Raw genomic sequence first — 19,871 nt, forward strand, 5'->3', positions numbered from 1 at the left:
ATGAAGAGAAGTTGGCAGGAAAACGCAGCGATCAGCTGTTGAGAGCTGCGACACGTCCTGCAGATAAGGAGCTCGGGGCTGGGTACCGCATTCTCATACCACATGCAAGCTGCAAATTAACAACTGCACCTCTTTCAAATTCACTTGTGGGCCTTCTAGAGAAAGTCATACACAGGCAGCAACATTCAAACCAGCAGACGTGAGCGGGATTTCTCCCGGTATTTTTGTATTGTAAGACTTCATCTCTATATCATATAGACATATCTATATCATAAAACTTCATTAAATAGAGAGCAGAACCAGAGAGGAGGCCAAGCACAGCTGTTGTCTGAGCATGTGCTGTGCACCTAACACTAATGGACCTGCGTACGTCAGTGCCAGTGAGCAATGCAGCCCACAGTATTACACAGGATTATCTCTTAGGATGCCTCATAAGCAAATCAAAGTTCAGAAATTCTTAGTCCCACCTTCCTTATGTGTTAAAGAATAAAGTTATTCACAGCTAACATTATCTGTCTTACTACTTCTGTCCTTACTCAGACTCGGGCTGGCTGAGGCTCCGCTGTGATGTGTGCCATGCAATTGCTGTTAGCCCCGTTCCAAGCCAGTGCCTGAAGGGCAGCAGTGGAGATGTTACTGGAGGGCAGCTACCCCTAAGGGTTCAGGGTTTAACTTCTCTAGGCTCTGCCATGTCTCTGGTAGAGGCTTTCATAGCTGGCTGGAACGTGTTCATTAACACCAGGACGTCCAGCCTGGACTCAGTCTTTTCTTTGAAGAATGGATATTGGATACTTTTTGAGGATTACTGCCGGCATTGTTCCTGGATATCATCGCCATGGTCTTTCTGTCGCAGCACAATGAAACAGCTGTTTCCCCCTTGGGGTCTGAGTAACAGGATCTTGAGGCCTTTCCTAGACGCCACCTGACACTTGGTCAGAAGGGCCATTAACAGACTGTGCCAGGGCAAGTAACCTTGATGCTACAATCTGCTGTGTCCCTCACCACCAACAGCATAAGTGCTGCAGGCACTCAGGAGCAACCAGGCTTTCTGCTGTGTGAACAAGTTGGTTCATCATTTCTGCTCCATGTCAATCCCACCTAAAACTTCAGGATTCACTAAGGTTAGATGAGACACAACATGCAAGGATGCCTGCCAGTTTAATATCCTCTCACCATCATGCTTTCTCCCAGCGGCTAAACCCAAATGTTTTTCATTGAGAAAGTTGTTGGCTGAAGTGATCGCAGGTTTCCATAGCCACAGTGCCTTTGCCCAGGGCAGGATGCTGATGTCTCAGGGTCTTCGTGTTGTGCAGCATGTCCCAGAGAGAGCACAGCCACATCTAACGCCACCTCTGAGATTTAAGAATGTAGACACCCCATCACAGGACAGCTGAGGGCAGTGGATCTAGCATCTGAAGCTGGTGCACTCCACAGGATCATGAACAGAGGTGAACAGTGCCAACTGTGCCCTTCACTGATTTTTCAGCGTTGTCATATAATTCTCCCCCATAGCCTGGAACAAATTCACAGAGACTTGGTCAAAGCCTTTTCTCTTGCCTGGGCTGTGCTAAATACAAGGGTGGTTCCTAGCATCTCCTCCTCTTTCCCAAGACAAACATTTCTTCCTTCTTTGCAGGCGGGTGTGGTAAAAAGCCACCTCCAGTGCTGAGCTAGCATAACCATACATTCTTTCCCTTATCATCACTGTTTGCCCAAGCACCTCGCCCTCCGCAGTGCCTCCCTGAGCAAGGAGAGACACAGGCTCTAGAGCCACAGCCACGTAGAGCACAAAGGTCGTTTCCTGACCCAGGCCTAATTAGTCGTTAGAAGCTGCAGTGAAGCTGCAGTGCCCACGAGGAGAGTTAGCAAGGCTCTGTGCTGGCACAGGGCTGCAGGGTTAGAGAGATGAAGAGGATGTGATTTGAGCTTCAAAGCAGCTACATCTGTCTGAGCCCTTCCATCAGTCAGTTTTATGCACACAGTTGCATCTGGGTACTGCTGGAGGCTTCCAGGTCAACAGCGGTGTCAGGGGATCCACAGGGGTTAGCAAGCATCAGGCTTTGCTGTTTTCTTTGTGGCAACTTTGCCTGGCGTTTGGGAAGGGACATCCAGAGAAAGATCTGGGGAAGATCCTCAGGACTTCTGGGCACCCAGAAAAGCAGTCAGGACAGTGGCTCCAACAGCAGTGCTGGACACCAGTGAGACCTGGACCTGGTCACTTGGTAGGGCAGGCTGAGTCTGCAGTGTATGTCCATCCAGGTTCTGCACGGCCACAGCACAGCGTTAGGAAACCAAGAGAAAAATACAGGTGTCCTGTTTATACAGACTAATGGAAACCACAGGAACAGACTGGGATCTGACTACACAAAATTTCAAAAAATTATTGTAAATGGGAAGCCATCCTCAGTGCCAGATTTTTTACTGGTCTTGGTCCCACAAGGACCTGTTCTTACCAAAGCACTATTCAGTACTACCTCAAGCTCTTTGGTTTATCAAAGAGAAAGGTAAAAAGAAGAGTCTGATCCCGATTTTAAGTAGCTGAGGAAAAGATTCGCTCACCAAAGAACTCTTTACAGTATCAGAGAGAAGTATAGAAGCAACAAGCCTGGGAGATCATTTCCAGTCTAAATTTATCTTGCTTAAAGGTGCATATTTTTAAACAGGGAACAGACAAAGTGTGCAAGGGCTCAGGCTGGGCTGGCAGCCTTTGTTTTGAGCTTTGCACAGCTGGAGTTCCTGTGGATGCCGGGACACAGGGGACAGTGCCAGGAAGAGCCTGGGACAGATGGTTTGGAGAAGGGTACACTGGAGATGTGGAAGAAGGAAGGCTCAGGTGCAGGATGGTAAGGGGTTGCAGTTTTGGTGTGGGGATGGGGAGAGAGTGCAGCAGGCAGGTCTTGAAAGCTCCATACCTATCTAAACATGGACAGCATCAGATCTCTGTTTTCTGTGGTGGGTTGACCCCGGCTGGATGCCAGGTGCCCACCAAACCGCTCTGTCACTCCCCCCCTCTGCTGGACAGGGGAGGGAAAATACATTGAAAAGCTCGTGGGTCAAGGTAAGGGCAGGGAGATCGCTCAGCAATTACCGTCATGGGCAAAGCAGACTCATCTTGGGGAAATTAATTTAATTTATAACCAATCAAATCAGAGTAGGATAATAAGAAAATAAAAACCCTAAATCTTAAAACACTTCCACACCACACTCCTCCCTTCTTCCCAGGCTAAACTTCACTCCTGATTTTCTCTACCTTCCCCCCCGACTCAGCAGCAGAGAGGGACGGGGAATGGGGCTGTGGGAATGGGCTGTGGGAATGGGGCTGCCTCTGCTGCTCCTTCCTCCTCAGGGGGAGGCTCCTCACACCCTGCCCTGCTCCCGCCTGGGTCCCTCCCACGGACACAGCTCTCCATGGCCTTCCCCAATGCGAGTCCTTCCCTTGGGCCGCAGTTCTTCACGAACTGCCCCAGCTGGGTCCCCCCACGGGCGCAGCCCCTCAGGCACAGCCGGCTCCAGCGTGGGTCCCCGCGGGGTCACAGCCCGGCCAGCAGCCCTGCCCCAGCCCGGGCTCCTCGCCATGGGGCCACAGGTCCTGCCAGGAGCTGCTCCAGCGTGGGCTGCCCATGGGCTCACAGCCGCCTTCGGGCACCCACCTGCTCCGGCGTGGGGTCCTGCACGGGCTGCACGTGGGGATCTGCTCCAGCATGGACCTCCCTGTGTCACCAGCCTGCCGCACCGGGGGCTGCACCACGGGCTGGGGGAGAATCTCTGCTCCGGTGACTGGGGCACCCCCTGCCCCTCCTGCACTGGCCTGGGGGGCTGCGGGGCTGCTGCCCTCACATATTCTCACTCCTCTCTCCTGCTGCAATTGCTGCTGTGCAGGTGTTTTTTTCTTTCCCTTCTTAATTATGTAATCCTAGAGGTACTACACTGTCACTGACTGGCTCGGCCTTGGCCAGCAGCAAGTCCATCTGGGAGCCAGCTGGAACTGGCTCTGTTGGACATGGGGGAAGCTTCTCACAGAAGCCACCACAGCATCCCCACCGGCTACCACAACCTTGCCACGCAAACCAAATACAGTTTTCTAACCTGGTCTTTTTGCTCATGGAAGCATTGTAAAAGACACTTCCCCACTGGGACAGACATGCAACTCTCCAGCACCAGGCATTTCCACTTCACTTCATTACAATTTTTTAGCGAAGTTGCAAAAGCACAATTTTTCAAATTAGTTTTACAGACCAGCAGTCAGATTAAAATGAGTAATTTTTTTTTTTAATCATGTCGTTCAAATGACTGCTTTAAATTTTTCTAACCTAGTAAATACTAATGTACAAAGTCTGTATCTGAAGTCACCTCACAACCAGCTCATTTCTTTTCAGCTCTGGGACTCTCCTTTAAGTGTTATTCTGTCTTGCCTGATTAGAGATGTGCACTGAGTGTTTTCACAGAAGCATAATTCATCCTCCTTGGTTTTCTCCTGCTGTTTCCAAGGAAAAGCCAGGCTAAAGGACAGAGTGAAAAAGCAGGCCTCTGCTTGTGCTGCTCAGACACCAGCCATGTAGCAGGAAAAGGGATTTCCATTCCTCCATACCGTGGCAGCCTGTCTTAAGAGTAAACTTATGAGCACCTACTGAGATGTGACTGTGGGCTTCATACATCCACAGTAACTCAGCTGCAGCAATTCGGACAATCAGCACATACGTTCTACCTCACTGCCCCACAAGTAATGTTACCTCCATATAGCTGCCATCTTTTGGCATTGCTGGCTGCTTCCAGGAATGAGTTTTCTGTTCTGCTCCCACATCCTATAGCTTATTGCTTTGCTGCAGCAGTCTTGGATCTTTTGCAGAAAACAATGGGATCTAGTTGCCTGGTGCAACCAAATCATTCCCCTGATTTCTCTTGCCAGGTCCTATTTATCCACCAGTGTTTGTGAGCTAGACCTTACTATGTTCAAAGTGCTGTCAGCAGCTGGCAGGAAAAACAGGTGATCAGAGCAACCCCTGCAGCTCAGTTTGCAGCAGGGTCTTTGGATTCCTGCCTTTAAGTCATGCAGTGTCTTCAGTGTGAGTATAACGGGGCATCTGAAAAGGAAAAAGTTGAAATCCAGCAGATGTTTCTTGCTGATCTCTTCCTGAAGCGGCAGACTGCTGGGGCTGAGCCAGGACTGCAGACCTGGGAAAATCAGCAGTGTGTGTGTGGCACTTTTGGTCCAAGGTTGCTCTCCTTCCATGGGGAACATCCTGCAGCTGCAGAGCCCTTTCCTGTGTAGCGACTTTCTGTGCTCATTAGGGGATGTGTCATTCTGGGATGCACCCTTGGCCTTCACTTCCTTGCCCAGTAAGATTTTACATGCTATTTGGACAGCAGAAAGAGCTTCCCACCCTGCCCTTAGCAACTCTAGAATGGCAATGAAATCTGCATGTGGATGGCTGAAAGATAGATGGAGATGCTGGCTGTGGATGAGAAGTAACCGCCCCTTCCACAAGGTACAACAAGCAGCTACTAAAATACTTGCTAGTATGAGGGTGGAGTCTTACAGATGGGCTGAAGAAGGAAGCAGGCAGAGCTGGTGGATGCTTTGAGCCACCTCAGTACAGAGGCATCTCTGGGATGTGCAGCCACTCAGAAGCACAGACTGAGGGATGTATTGCCCTCCTGGAGGCTAGAGGCAAGTTGTCAACAATGTTGCCCTGTTTGTGAGAGGTTTTAATCACAAGTGCTGCACAGCTTTTAATATGCACACAACACAGCGTGAGGATTGTTTTTCTTGCTTCATATATATTTAGCTATATTGGTGGGAAGGAGGGAAATCTGGGTATTCTGAATTAATTAAAAATGTACAGATATATTGGTTTTCATAAGGCAGGGACTTAAACATGTACAAGATTTAAAAGCATGAATCGAGGGCACACACAAAAAGCAAATAAACACATCAGATTAATTGGTGTGCATTTAAAAACAGTAACTGTACGTAATGCTGTGCAAAGCTAAAATCTATTTTAAACTGTTTATATAGAACGGAAGCGTGTGTTCTCAAGGTCTCCAGTTTGTCTGTGTGGGTTGGTCAAAAAAGTTGCGACATGCTGAGAAAGGCATTTGCACCTTGTTGTTTTTAGCAAAAGTCATATCCAACAAAATGGATTTACAAGAGGAGAGACTGCAAAATACTTAGAGGTCAGAAGACAATCTTTGCCCATGCTCCCCAGGAGATGCATATGCCTTGCCAACCTTCGAGGAACTGCATCTCTGAGCTCCTCACTGCCTCCCTCTCTGTCATTCCTCATGAGCCTTTTCCTCAAGCCCTCTCTTCGCCTCTCAGAGGATGTGGGCAGCTCCATGTCACATCCTCCCTTGAACATTTTTTTGCCCTTCCAAGGGAGAGGAATGTTCAATGAAGCAGCTCCATCCATGCTTGCTGCAAAGGGTCAGGTGCTATGGGAGAAAAAAAAAAAAAGAGAGAAGGGACTGTTAGTTGTAGTGTCTATGCCAGAAAAGCAAAACAACACAACACCACAATCTACCATCACCTTTGGGACACTCTTCCCTGGGTTTGTCCTAATTTAAGATTTGGTGACAAAAGTATTTCCATAGGCTACCTTGTTGCACAGGATCCTGAGACTGTGGTAGGGGTGAGATATAAGTGACTGTTGTATCAACATTTGGAAAAGGTTAACAAATGCATGGGCACCTGGCAGGCTGCCAGCTTACTGGGGGTGTGGAAGAAGAGGGGGGACTGTCTTGCTAGTAAGGGTAATGTCCCTCTTGTTTATGTGTTTCTGAAGTCTACTGATGGGAGCATGAGTACAGTGAGCAGCAGAGGGAGGCTGGCAATATGGTGGACATCACCTGAGGTTGTCCTTGTTCCAGAGGATGTGACCCATCAGGTGTCGACCCTATCAGATGTCCCTGAAACAAAGAAACTGTTCAGAAAGGCAGCAGGCAAACCAGGAAAAGACCTGCATCGCTGCTAAAGGGGCTGGTCCTTCAAAGCTCCAGTGGAAGTGGAAGGGTATCGCAAGCCTGCGGTGCCCTGCCAAGAGAGTTGCATTGCTGTGCCATCTTCCTTCCAAAACAGAGCAGAGTCTTTGGCTTTCCTTCTCCTTTTTTTTTTTTTTTTTCCCTCTTCTTTTTTTCCCTTTTTTCCCATTTCTAAACCTTGCAGATCAGCATACTGCACACTACAAAATACCTAGCTCTACAGTAACATGCAGAAAGAGGCATACCGTCATGTGCCTTAAAATATTTCATTCTGCAGTATATATGTATTGTGATTTGGTATCATCTCATACCAGAGCAGAGCTAAGAATCTATTTAATCTGTGAACTAAATACATGATTTAAGATCTCACTGGTTTTTGTATTTGCCACAACAGCAATACCAGGCAAACCCATGAAGTGCCAGCATTCCAGCTGCGGAAAAGTAGCACACAGCAATTAGGGTCAGTGGAGGGACAGGAGTTAATGTTGTGTCAGGGAGGCATGAACTGGATATATGAGAGCTGGAGCTGTGGTTGTGAAAAATGCCTTTACAGGAAAAAGAATGGTATGCTAACGCAGAGAAAGGGTAAATGAGCAAAATGTTACCTTGTCAGGCCCCCGAGCTAGATTAAGTACTGCTGCATGATGTTTTATATCAAACAATGCTAACTGCAGAGGATTCCAGCCTGTCTGAGGTTCTGCCTGCAACCATGTCATCTTGTTGCTGAAATTCAGCAATACTGACTCTGATCTACCATCGCATCAGCTTTGAATATCCTTTCAAAGGATATTGGTTTCAAAGTCCGTGTCTTACGACCTTCGACTGCAGAGCCAATCTCTCTGCAGTTCTGCGTTCTTGTCAATGTTGGTCTGCATCCATGAAATCTAGGGAGAAGACCTCCACCACTTGTGGGCCCAGGGCGCATCCCCTTCCCTTTCCTTGACTTGTTCAGACATGCCAAGGGGTCGTGGTGGGGCACTGAATAACATCACTCGATAGGCAAGCACACAGTACCAGCACGTGTACTCCCCGCAGGTAGCAAAGGGCAGCACTCAAGACGCACCAGCATTTAGCCAGTGAGATGATGCTTGATTGATGAGAACACCGGATCAATAGCGAGCACACAAGCAAATGATTAGGAAAAAGACACAGGCAGTAAGCGTGGTAGGGAACAGCAGTGGGAGGACCTGGCGGATGCACAGGAGTTGATTCAGAAGGGAAGCACAGCCCCACCTATGCTGCTGTGAGCAAACTTGCTCTGCACCTCAGAACTGCTTTCAAAATGGGTTTAATAATACGTGTTTAAATGTCAGCAGGTCCGCAGCAGGCAGTCGTGCTGGGGACACCAGAATTCAAGTGCCAACGAGTCGCTGTCACACAGAACACGTATGTTATATCTAATGACAGAAACTGTACCTCTGTGCAGGCACAGGAAATGATGTGGAGCTGGAATCCAAAGAGATGGGAAATAAGCATGAGAATAATGAACACCCAAGACTGTTAGAAAATCCCAAAACAACAAACGAACAAATAATCCTGCCTTACAGCATTGCTCCTTCCAGTTTCCTTTGCTGCTTTCTTCCTGAGTAAATTGGTATTTTGCTTTTTCTGATCATGTTGGTCACCACATCCACGCTTAAGCTTGAATTGGACCCTTGTTTCCTCATCAATTGTCTCAACGTGGGAAGATAATGTGGTGTTTTGGTGTTGTTGTTTTTTTAATTTGGACTACTTTTAGGGGCTCCGTAAGAGCTCAGATGCCTTATCCACACTCATACAGAGCTGTGTTTTCTTTGTGTATGATGCTGCTAAAGATTTCAGTTATTTGTAACCATTGAAACATTTTTCTAAGTCTTGGCTTGGGGATAATAATGAACTCCTTGCATTTGGTCTACCCTTAACTACTGAGAGGTATTCTTGGTTTTCATTCTATTTTGATGCAGAACACTCTGCAATATCTGTGGAGTTTATGAGTTGGTTTTAAACTAGAAAACAATAATTAAACAAGAAGCACGCAGAAAAACACTGCAGTACAATTCTAGCAATTTCAAGATATGTTTCAGTCTAAAGCTTGCATTTATTTTTCATTTTAACTTCTACTTTCATTCACGTACTCTGGCTTGCTTCACCTCATACGGGAGCAACACAAAGCAGGGGAAGTCTGTAAGCCAGATAAACTGCAATTACGACGGGTTCATTTTGTCAGAGCTATGCAAAGCATCCAGCACACAGACCAGCCTTGCCTCTCTACCAGCTCACCATATCTACCCTTTGTCCCTCTGCTAACCTGTGCACGTGCATGGAAATACCCACTTTGATGTGATAAGTTTCATACAGTGAATAAATTTTAAAAAATCATTTGAAGTGAATGGGAAATTTTCCTTACTATTTTCATAGCAGAAATCTCAGCTATGGGGACTTTTCTTTCTTTCATGTTTGTTTGTTTGATTTTTTTTCCCCAGTGGTCCCTTTGGAAGCATCTAAATTGCAGAGCCATGATTTGGGCAATACAGGGACTGATGTTATGACCAGGACCTACAGCCCAAAGGGACAAAAGACAGAGCAGCCAGAGGGAAGACCGCAGTTCCCTGTCCTGCAAGGAGATCTTGTTCTCTCAAAAGCAGAAAAAGGTCTGGAGACCAGCCAGAGCTCAGTGTGCGGCATGTGATCTGTTTTATTTGACAATGTTGTCCAGCCAGGTGCGTAGCAGTGTCACAGTATGGGGACACAACTCTTGAAAGCCATCTCCAGTTCGACATCTGAAGCCAACAGTCCTCCTAGAATAGCATCAGCCAGGAAAGAGGCTTTTTTCACTTTGCAATCTTCTCTCCAATCAAAGCGAAACCTCATTCTGAAAACCACCTGCTTCCAAGCACAGAACCCAAAATGTCCACCTCTCCTCACTGCCCCACAAGCACATGCACACTTTCAGTGTTTTTTATAGTTGCCTGTTTCCGTAGAGTTCAGAACCTGCTGACAAGGTCACTTTAATGCAGTGTGAATTGCACTGTCTAGGTATAAGCATTTTTAGTCGTGTCAGTTTAACATAAAGACATCATTACAAACAGGAATATCAGGAACACAATTTTTTTAGGAAAATGTTAGGAACTTCATTTTTTATCATAGGCTTATGTTTGACTGTCTTAGATGTTGACACATCCAGACCTACTTCCAGTGACTTAAGTGTCAGAAATCTGCTACACAGCTCCCCTGTAACTGCTGTCATGCTCTGGGCATGGCTCATAATGATGGCCCAAAACATTTAGCGTACTGCTTTAGGGATTTTTTTTGGGGGGTGTGTATGTGTGGGGTTTTTTTTTTTTTCCTTCCTCTTTTTCCTCTCACTCAGATTGGAAGGGAACATTACAGTCATCCAGCCTGTAGAATGCCAAGCCCACACCTAGTAATTCCACTAGCAAGCATATCATGTTTGCTGGTTTGCCCCAGACACAGAACTCTTCAAGACTCAAGGCTTATTTTAAAACTACAGCTGCTCAAAGAGTGGCAGAACATCACCTCTGAGCAGAGATGCTGCTGCTATTTCTCCTCTTCCTAATGGGTCTATCAACTGAGAAGGCGCAGACATTCAGTCTTCCTTTGGGATGTATGAAAATGTCAATTAAAAAAAAAAAAAAGTGCTGCTTTATCCTTCTTAGCAAGGCCTGCCTCCATCTCTATTCATGCAAGTTAATACCTTTCAGATCACTTCTGCTTTGAATACAGTCTGTAAACGACTTCCTCTGCAGTCCTGCCTTAAACACCAAAACAAGATGCAGCACATTTTCAACTTGAAGCCAGTTCCGCCTCTCAGGCTCTTTCCTTCTGCTTTCAGTTCTTTTAACCCTTCAAGCCTACACGTGGCCCCTCCGCACGAACTGCCACCTGAACAGGAGGATTTCGTCCTCCCCGGGATCCCTTCCTGGCCTCATCTCCAGCCCCTTCCCTACAGCCTCTCCAGAGCCATTTTTCTGGATGCCACTGAGTAGGAACAGCAACTATTTTTAGGCTGCGCCTGCACTAAGCGCAGAGGAATGTGCCTGGGAGCGGGGCTTGCCGGGAACAGCGGCGGCGGGCTGAGGGCAGGCGCCTACCGCAGTCCCACCGGCGCTGCGGCACAGCGCTGCCCGCGGCACACGGAGCCCATCACCGATCAGCGACCCCGGGCCCAGCCGGGGCAACGGCCCTCGGGAGCCGAGCGGTCGGAGCCAGGCTGCGCGCCCCGGCCGTACCGCAGCCACCGCCAACCACCAGTGACCGCAGCCTCGCCCTGCCCGGCTGTTCCCGCGCACCGGGCCCCTCGTAACGCCGGGCGCTGGCGGGGCTGCGGCCCGCCCGGGGTCCCGCACCAGCGCGCCCCTGCCCCAGGGCCAGCGCTGCCGCCTTAGGGCCGAAGCCAGATCCCCGGACCTGGCCTGGCCTTGCTTCCTCTCCTCTGACCACCAAGCACGGGCCCGGCTGCCCCAGCCACCCGGGGGAAGCCGCGCAGACCGCTTTCGCGGCGGGGACACGGCGTAACCGCGGCCGCCCCCGCTCCCCTCAGCGCGGGGCGGGCCGGGCTGCAGCGCGGGGTCAGCACGGCCCCGCGCCCCCTCCCCCCCCGCCTTATGTAACAGGCGGGCGCCGCCATTGGCCGGCGGGGCTGGGTCGCGCGCCAGCAGGGCCGGGCAGGGCGGGCGCCGGGGGCGGGGCCGCGCATGCGCAGTGCCGGCACCCGCCGTCCCTCCTCCTCCTCCTCCTCCTCCTCTCGGGCAGGCGGCGGCGGCTGCTGCGGGGCCGCGCGGAGCCTTCTCCACCCGCTCGCCAGGGCCGCCCAGGCCGGACTCCCAGGCCGGGTGAGCGGCGGTGCCGGCCCCCTTCGCGCGGCGGGGCGGCCGCGCCGGCTGCGGGGCGGGGGGCGCGGGGGAGCGGGCCCGGTGGTGGCGGTGGCGCGGCAGAGCAGGCCCGCCCCGGGGGGGAAGGGGGCGGCCCGGCAGCGCGGCGCGCTCTGCTCCCGGCCTGCGGCGGGCCGGCTCCCTGCGGCCGGCGCTCCACCGCCGGGGCCCGCTTCCTTCCTCGGGCCTTCCCCCAGGGCACGTGGCGCGGCCGGGCCGCCCCCCGTCCCGCGTGGCCCTGCCGGGAGCCGCGGCCTCCCGGTGCCCTGCGCGCCTCAGGCCGCCCTCGCGGCGGTGCCGGGCGGGGGCCCGTTGCTGCCCCTCAGGGCCGAGCCCGCCGCCGCCCGGGCACCTCAGGCTGCTGTTTGTTTCTGGAAGTGACAGCGGAAGCAGCTGTCGGTGTCCCGTTTTAGGACTTGAAACTCTCCGCTCCGGTTACTTACAAGGAAATGATACTGCGTGAGGCGTTAGCGGGCCGCTGGCTCCAGCCTCGCTCCCCTCTAACGCCCGTGCTGTTGCTGTTCGCATTTGGCAGCACGTTTTTCTGTGGTGTTGGGCTTCCTACGTATGATTTCAGAACGGCAGGCCGGTTTGCTGCACTCTCTGAGGGTGTGCCTGATGAGGAAAACAACACTTACCTGTGTTGTGCAACTAAAATACAGATTTAGCCTCCTAGATGAAATCATTCTTTCAAACGAACTTTGGGATTATTTTTTTCAGTTTCTTAGAATAGCTAGTCCAAATAGGCTTAATTTTTCAGTAATTGAGTATTCCTTCTGTGTTTTTCAGCTGTGTTTGGTGTAATTTGCAGTATTTAAACTCTCAGATATTTGGTCTTGGGCATCACATGGAGGCTGGTATTTTTAAGCAGACGTTTTTGTTCATGTTTTCTTGTTTAACTGAAACTAGCAGTTGCCAAATACGTACAGGCTCAGTGTGGTTGCCTGTTGCAGTGTACTACTTAAGAAGTTCTTATCAGGGGACTAAAATACTACATACTAATATGCAAACACTTTATGAAAAAAAAATTATATCTTGAGTATTTTCTGTTAGAAGCCCCCTGACTTCTGGAGGATTATTGTAATGCTGGTAAAATAGAACAGAATAAAACCTGCAGTTCCTTCTAGTGTATGCAAAGCTATTGGCAATATCTCTTCTTTTTTTTCCTTTTTTTTTTGAATGGGAATCTAGTGTTCATGTTGAACCATGCTGTACGTAAACAGTGTGAGGCCCTGACTGGGGTGTTTCAGAGTAACCGTAGCATACAATGAAGCATAGGCTGGTATTTTTAGTCTTATTAATGTTCAGTGCTGTATCTTAGAGACTAACTGTTGAACGCCACATGTATTTCTTTACACTTGTTAATGATGTGTGGGTTTTTTTGTGTTCAGTTTTGTTAGCCATATGGAATTTTAAATTCCCTTTTAGAGAAACCGGTGGGGAAAGAGGAGGGAACACTGAAGATGTAGTGTAATACTTCTGTAAAGGATTACATGGTGGTGTTATATACCGTGAGAGAACTGGACTGTGGCCTGAGAGGTTCCTCTCAATCTGCGGGAGTGTTTCAGGTCTTGGGGCCATCTTTGCTGCATGTCAAGAAAGTCTTGCAATGCTGAATTTCCAGATGTTGATGTTTTGTAGAAACTTCATTTTCATAATGGTTTTAAGGGGTTGTCGTGCATATTTACTGGAGGTCAGTCTTTGTTTGGATAGGCCTTTCACCCCCTTGCAGTAGAAGGCTGTCTGCCCTTGTGGAAAGGACAGCATGACAGACCTGTTGTAGTCACATAGCGTGTCTCCTGACTACCAAACAGCAAATGTCCAGCTTGTGTGGAAGGGCAATGACTAACCAGGCAGCCTCCTGCGAACGTTAGGCTTTGCTAGGTGTCCTGAAAACAATGGACTTCACTAGCTGTCCTGTGCTTGTATAGTAAATCTTGTGCTTCTGTGAGAGCTGCACAACTGGATTGTGTGTGGGCTGTGAGGGACTGTGAGAAAGATAATAGTAGCAAGTGGGCTGCTGGGTTATATAACCACACTCTGAAGCCTGCTCTGTTGGTGCGCCCAAATCCTGCCTGGTGACTGCTCTGGGGGTGGGGTGCAAGCTGAATTGGGTGTCCTAGTGGGCTGTTGTAAAATGTGCTGTTTTGCTGCTCCCTGAAATGTGATTTTTGTATCTCGCTTTTTCTTCTGGTGGACCTTCTAATGGCATACAGCAATAGTGTTTGCTTCCTTTATGCTCTTGTCTATATATGGAGTAATGGCTTCTGGTGAGGGTGATTTTACTACTTTTTAAGAAGTATGTATGTGTGTAAAGTTGGCTGACATTCAGAAACAACAGCCACCTGTAAAAATAGCCTTGAATAAAGAGGGGTGACCTATTGCTCTTGGCATTCCCAACTCCAGAGCAGCTCACAAGCGCATACACAAGAAGATAGTAGTCCAGCTTGACTAATACTTTGATTTGACTTTCTTGGAACCTGTTTCAGGTTCCCAGAAATAAAGGTTGAGTCTTAAGCTTTAAAAAAAACCCCAAACCAAACAAACACTAGATTTTATTGTACCTGTGGAAATAGAGAATAAATTTCTATGCACTGTAAAGGAAGCTTGTAATTATTCTGACTATTGAAAGCACTTTCTAAAAGTAGACCATGAAGCTTTGTAGAGGAAGAAACCTTAGAATGGCCTGATAATTTTGATGCATATTTTAAGAACTATACTAAAACCACACTCTTTACATAGTAAAGAGCTTGAACAGATGTCTGTTGTATATGAATTATAGGAGTTGTAGGCCTTATGGACAGAGCTCGTGACTGCGTCATGCTCATGGTTACGACTTCTGAGTCAGCTAGCAGCAGTAGTTTCTCATGTTTGTAGACTAAATGTCTTCTTTTTGTTTGTAGATATGGCTCGTGGACAGCAGAAGATTCAGTCACAGCAGAAAAACGCCAAAAAGCAAGCTGAGCAAAAAAAGAAACAAGGACATGATCAGAAGGCTGCAGCCAAGGCTGCCTTGATATATACCTGCACTGTCTGTAGGGTAAGAGGAACTGAAGACAAAATACTATTGTAGGCACGTCTGTCTTCCAGCTTAGAGCAGAATTTTTAAAAGATTAGTGGAAGCTAAAATACTTCTTAAGGGGCTGTTTAGCTTGTTGCTATAAGCATTTGCTTCTGTTATGTGACTTCTTACAGATTACTCTCTGTATTGAGATAGGACAAAATCTGAGAGGTCATGTACAGATCTGGTTTGGGTAGTTATCTTGCCTTTTGAATTGCAGGGGTCTGCATGTGCTGTTAGTATGATGTATAAGATGTGAAAAGTGTGAGATCACTTCCTGTTTAATCTCCAGATAGAAATATTTCTTCTCTTTGTGATTGAATTGGTCAATCTTAGAGTCACTGGTTATCAGTGTTAATGTAGAGAGGAAACGCGGTAGTGCCCAAAGCTTTAGTGTAAATTTGATACACAGTACCTTCTACTAGAATAAATTACTTGACAAGAGAACAGAAATGTGAGCACTAATCAGATTATACTTTCCTTTTGGCTGGTTTTCCTGAATGTGCTTGTTTTGGAGCTGAAGGATAAACTTGCCATTTTCACTTAAATGGCCAGTCCCAAAATAGATTTGTCACTTTGAATGTTTTAAATAAGATTCCAAATTAAGGGCTGCTCACTTAAATACTTGTAACTAGCTCCTCTTCTTGTGGATCAGGCTGTAGCAGCAATCGCTTTGGGCAATTGATGCCTGCAACTGTGTAGCAGCAGTGGTCTGAGATAGCTTGTGCCAAGTAGAGAATCAGTCTACACCACAACTCTTTGGCTTATTGATAAACTAAAGAAATAACTTCCCTAAAGGTTCGATTCTGAAAAGGGTAAACATTGGTCTTTTAGCTGTTGAAAAGGAAAATGGTAAGGAGGTAGGTTTTCCACCAAACCAACCTGTGAAGTGTAAGATCTGCAGGGAAATTTCTAGCAAGAATAATACCCTTGATGAACGTGCCAAAAAGAGCATGATACTGGTGCTCAGAAGCACCTCTCTGAAAAACTGAGGTTAACTACTGTCTTACTCTGCAGCTAAATTAATGGTACTTCTGTCACTGAGTAGACAGTTTGCTTCAGGAAAATGAAAATAAAACATAGCAGAGAACAGGTTTTGTAGTAGTGTTGAACTCTTGTACTGTGCATAAAGTTAAATGTCTCTCTTTAATCAGACACAAATGCCGGATCCCAAGACCTTCAAACAGCACTTTGAAAGCAAGCATCCTAAGACTCCACTTCCTCCAGAATTGGCTGATGTTCAGGCGTAAAGTTGTCTACAGGTCATTACCTTAATTTTTAAATGATTGTCTGAGAAAGGTGTATTACAAATCAGCTTTTTGCCACCAACAGCTGGGACTTAAAACTTGCTGCTTTTCCTTTAATATGAAAATTAACTATAGGTTAAAGTTACACCCCTGAACTGTTACACAGGAGAAGCAAGTTAATACTTACATAGGTGAAATGGCTGTGGCATTTCACTGTGCCTGGACTTTTCTTTAAGAGGGATTAATGTTATTTCAAATAGCCATCCTTAGAGTTGTAGGAATACTTTATTATTTAGTTCTTGCTTTGAAATGTTAGGTTTTGCTTTGAACAGAATACATATAAGTTAAATCTGTCTGTTGCTACAAAACATGTAATGGAAGTAGCTGTTTACAGCAATTGAGCCTTTTTGTTCCTGAAGCTATGCAAGTGAATGCAGATTTTTCTGCATTCAAAACTTAACCTCTGTGTTAACTATAGGAAGAGATTTTCCAGTCGCCACTTGTTAGGCTGTAACTGGAAGTGGTTATAATAAAAGGCTGAAATAAGGTGAAAAGCAGTATTAAGGTATTTCATTCACACAAAGGTAAACAGCATTGTGTAATGGTTCAGCTTAACTGAGTTATTCTTGTTTTTTATAGGTGAAATCATGGCACCTATTGACTCTTCTACTGTCAGACCTTACATAACAAACCTGCAGCTGCTTTTCTAAAACTGTTGATCAGCAAAAATGAAGGGGCTACAGAAACATTCATATTTTTATGCTGTTCCCTCTTGGGCTTCATGCAAAGACAATTCTGTGTAAATGTACAGTTGTGCCCTATTTGGAAATCCTGAAAAATCAGTCCATACTTGTTATAAAAAATTTTTTACAATTGTAATTATATTGATGTTCATATTGTGTAAAATAACTCATTTAATAAAGTAGTACTTTGATTTTACAATATCACAGATTAAATCATTGTAGAAGTTCTGTTTCAACTTTCTGCATTATCTGCCTTATAAAATCATAAAAAAGACAAAGTGGAATTCTCCCCATCCTGCCAAAACCTGAGCAGTATCGTTCCACTGAAAGTAATGTACATTACAGTAAATTAATCTTAAGTGAAAAGGGAAGCTGCTCAGATTTACTGTTCAGTGTGCTGCCTGCTTGAGCCTGGTCACTAATGGTCAAGTTGTTGGCTCAAGGTGCAGCAGACTCCCTAGAAGCTGCATGAGAATCCTGAGACTTCCTTCTACATTTTTGTCCTGTGTATTGGAGTCTAATACTGCAAGCCATTTCCAATGGGATTCCTTTACCGTGAGGGATCATGTTCCTTGAAGTCATGCACTGGAGAGATTCTGGTTATGCTTGTTATCCTTTGTATTTGGTAGATGGCTGAGGAAGCTGAGAGAGGTGGCAGGGTTGAATGCTTATGGGTATGCTGGCTTGAAAAATGCTTGCGAATACTAGGTTAAAGCAACTCTGCTCTTAGTTGAAAATTTGATTTGAAAAATTTTTTTAATGATATTTTGAGCAGTCAAACCCTCAAATGCGTCTGGTTATTTCAGTAGCAACTCTTCAAGAAATATGCAAAATAGCCAGCCATTAATAACCTTCTGCACAACCAGCTTAAAATAATAAGCCTGTTGGAAAAGAGCCAAAGTAACTAAAATAATACAGCTACTTAAAGAAATCGGATGTGATTAAAGTTGCATTGACAAGAAAAAGCTGGATAATAACTCTGGCCAAGAACATTGAGCAGCTAAACATAATTTAAAGTGTTTTGGGCTTAGTTGTAATCCCAGATGTACAGTACAGAAGTAGTGGAGTAACATCTGAATGGTGCTAGAAGGTCTGCTATACAAAATCCCATCTTTGGCATTTGGAGGGGGCTTATTTAAGAGCTTTAGTTTTGACCTTGCAGTAAGAAGCAGTACTAGAATTGCTGTGATTTACTGAGGTTACAATGGATGTAAAAATTCTGGCAGTCCAAGTAACCCTTGCTATGCAGCCGGACTGTACATCAGACCTTCAGATGGCTTCCTAAAATCTAGGACCATAGTCTCAAAGACTCATTCACTTAAAAGAATGCACTTGGTATTTTATTATATAAAGTCAAAGCCTTTGTCTTCATCCACTCATTTGCTCTTTATTGAACTACTTCTGTGAGACTAGCTTCCTGTCCTCTTTGCTGTGACAGTATCTCTGTAAATACTTTGGCATAAAGTTTCTCTGTATTATAGTCACTCCAGGATAACCTGTATACCACTTAACTTTTATAAATAATGTTGTTCTCCTCTCAGAGTAATCCACTACTGCACTTGTACACCTGACATAAGAATGTAACGCTTCATTTATTTTTCTTTAATGTTATCGATACATATATCCTGACAAACTGGCTCCCACAAGGCAAGAAATCTGCTCTCAACCTTTGTGCTGTATGGGGGAGATACTTAAATGTTCCAATGCTGTAGTTTGTCTGAAAATACGCTGAGTGCAAATGGATAAAGATGTGTCTTGCACTGATTGGTAGTCTGGTTTTACTTTGGAAAATGTTCTGGGCTGTATCCCTATAGCTTGGTCCTGAGGTGAAGTATATGTTCTGTTCCTTCAATTCAGATTGTGTAGCATTAAATAAAAAGTTTTTGTTTCATAAACAATCTCTCTTAATGAGCACCGAAGAGCTGGAAAGCTGCATCGCTAGTGGGATGGTTAACTTCAGTTAGAATTGTATTTTCAAAACTTTATGATGTTTGAGTTGAAAATACCCTGTGAAACAACAGGGCTTTATGTATTAGGAGGCAAGGGTAATCCTCAGTTCAGTAAGATCCCCAGCTGCAGTAGCTGCAATCTCAATTATAGAAATAAATGAAAGCTATGACTGAATTGTTATAAAGGCTTTATAAGTGTAGGGGGAATGCTATACTAAATGTGGAAAATGTCCTCATTTTAGAATATCTGCAAAACTCCCTGGATCTAAAAGGTTAGAGGAGGGACTAGGAGTTTTCCATCGTCTCGTCCTGATCTGAAGGATGGCACCCTGTTACCTGGCTAAAGACACAGTTGTGCATTGTAATGTGTCTGATTAAAGAGAATTTAAAAACTAAAACGTAAAATGTCATATTTCCTGTCTGCTTTTAAAAACAAGTATTACTGCACTTAGAAAATTAATTTCCTGGCTGTGGACAGGCCTGGAACTTGAAGCTGTCTCACTTTACAAGAAAGAAAAATAGGCATGGAAAGTTTCCCAAGAATCCCAGAAAAAGGTTCATCTTTGTGCAGGGACAGCATTAAGGTAAAGGGTTCTTATTTGTCAGTGTGGGCATCAGCTGTCATGGATACTTGTGGAGCAACAAAGAAGAGATTTTGTATTTTCAGAAGCCCAAATCTCTTCTGGGAACCTCCTTAAGTGGCAGCTGAAATCACATTTTAAGCAGGGCTTAGAACGTTCTGAAAAAAAGCGTCGCTTTAGATCCCAGAGTAGAAGTTAGTACGTGTGATTGTGATGAAGCCATCTCGGGGACTGCTGGGTTATCAAGAACAGTGTGGCAATTTGTGTGTGTTAGGCTAGCTTCTGTACCTCTATCTAAGGGCTTCTGCTTTCTTGCTGTCAAAAAGCTGAGTGAAAAATCTGAAATAGAAGTTGAAGACGGTTGCTATGTACCTTTAAGGACGTGGTTGACTTTATGCAGTGTGCTTGAAATGTACCTGGAGACTATCCCTTGTGCTTATT

At 46.1% G+C, this 19,871-nt stretch overlaps 1 protein-coding gene across 1 annotated transcript; it reads left to right on the forward strand.

The window, feature by feature from the left end:
- Positions 1 to 11,662: 11,662 nt before the first annotated feature.
- On the forward strand, positions 11,663 to 17,101 carry ZNF706 (zinc finger protein 706). Its single transcript, XM_055799614.1, has 4 exons — positions 11,663 to 11,810; positions 14,753 to 14,889; positions 16,065 to 16,172; positions 16,797 to 17,101. The coding sequence occupies exons 2-3, from the start codon at positions 14,755 to 14,757 to the stop codon at positions 16,158 to 16,160; spliced, it is 231 nt and encodes a 76-aa protein (XP_055655589.1). The 5' UTR covers positions 11,663 to 11,810; positions 14,753 to 14,754; the 3' UTR covers positions 16,161 to 16,172; positions 16,797 to 17,101.
- The last annotated feature ends 2,770 nt before the right edge of the window (positions 17,102 to 19,871 follow it).

The sequence above is a fragment of the Falco peregrinus genome, chromosome 3 (genome assembly GCF_023634155.1).
Source record: "Falco peregrinus isolate bFalPer1 chromosome 3, bFalPer1.pri, whole genome shotgun sequence".
In the NCBI taxonomy this organism is placed as follows: domain Eukaryota; kingdom Metazoa; phylum Chordata; class Aves; order Falconiformes; family Falconidae; genus Falco; species Falco peregrinus.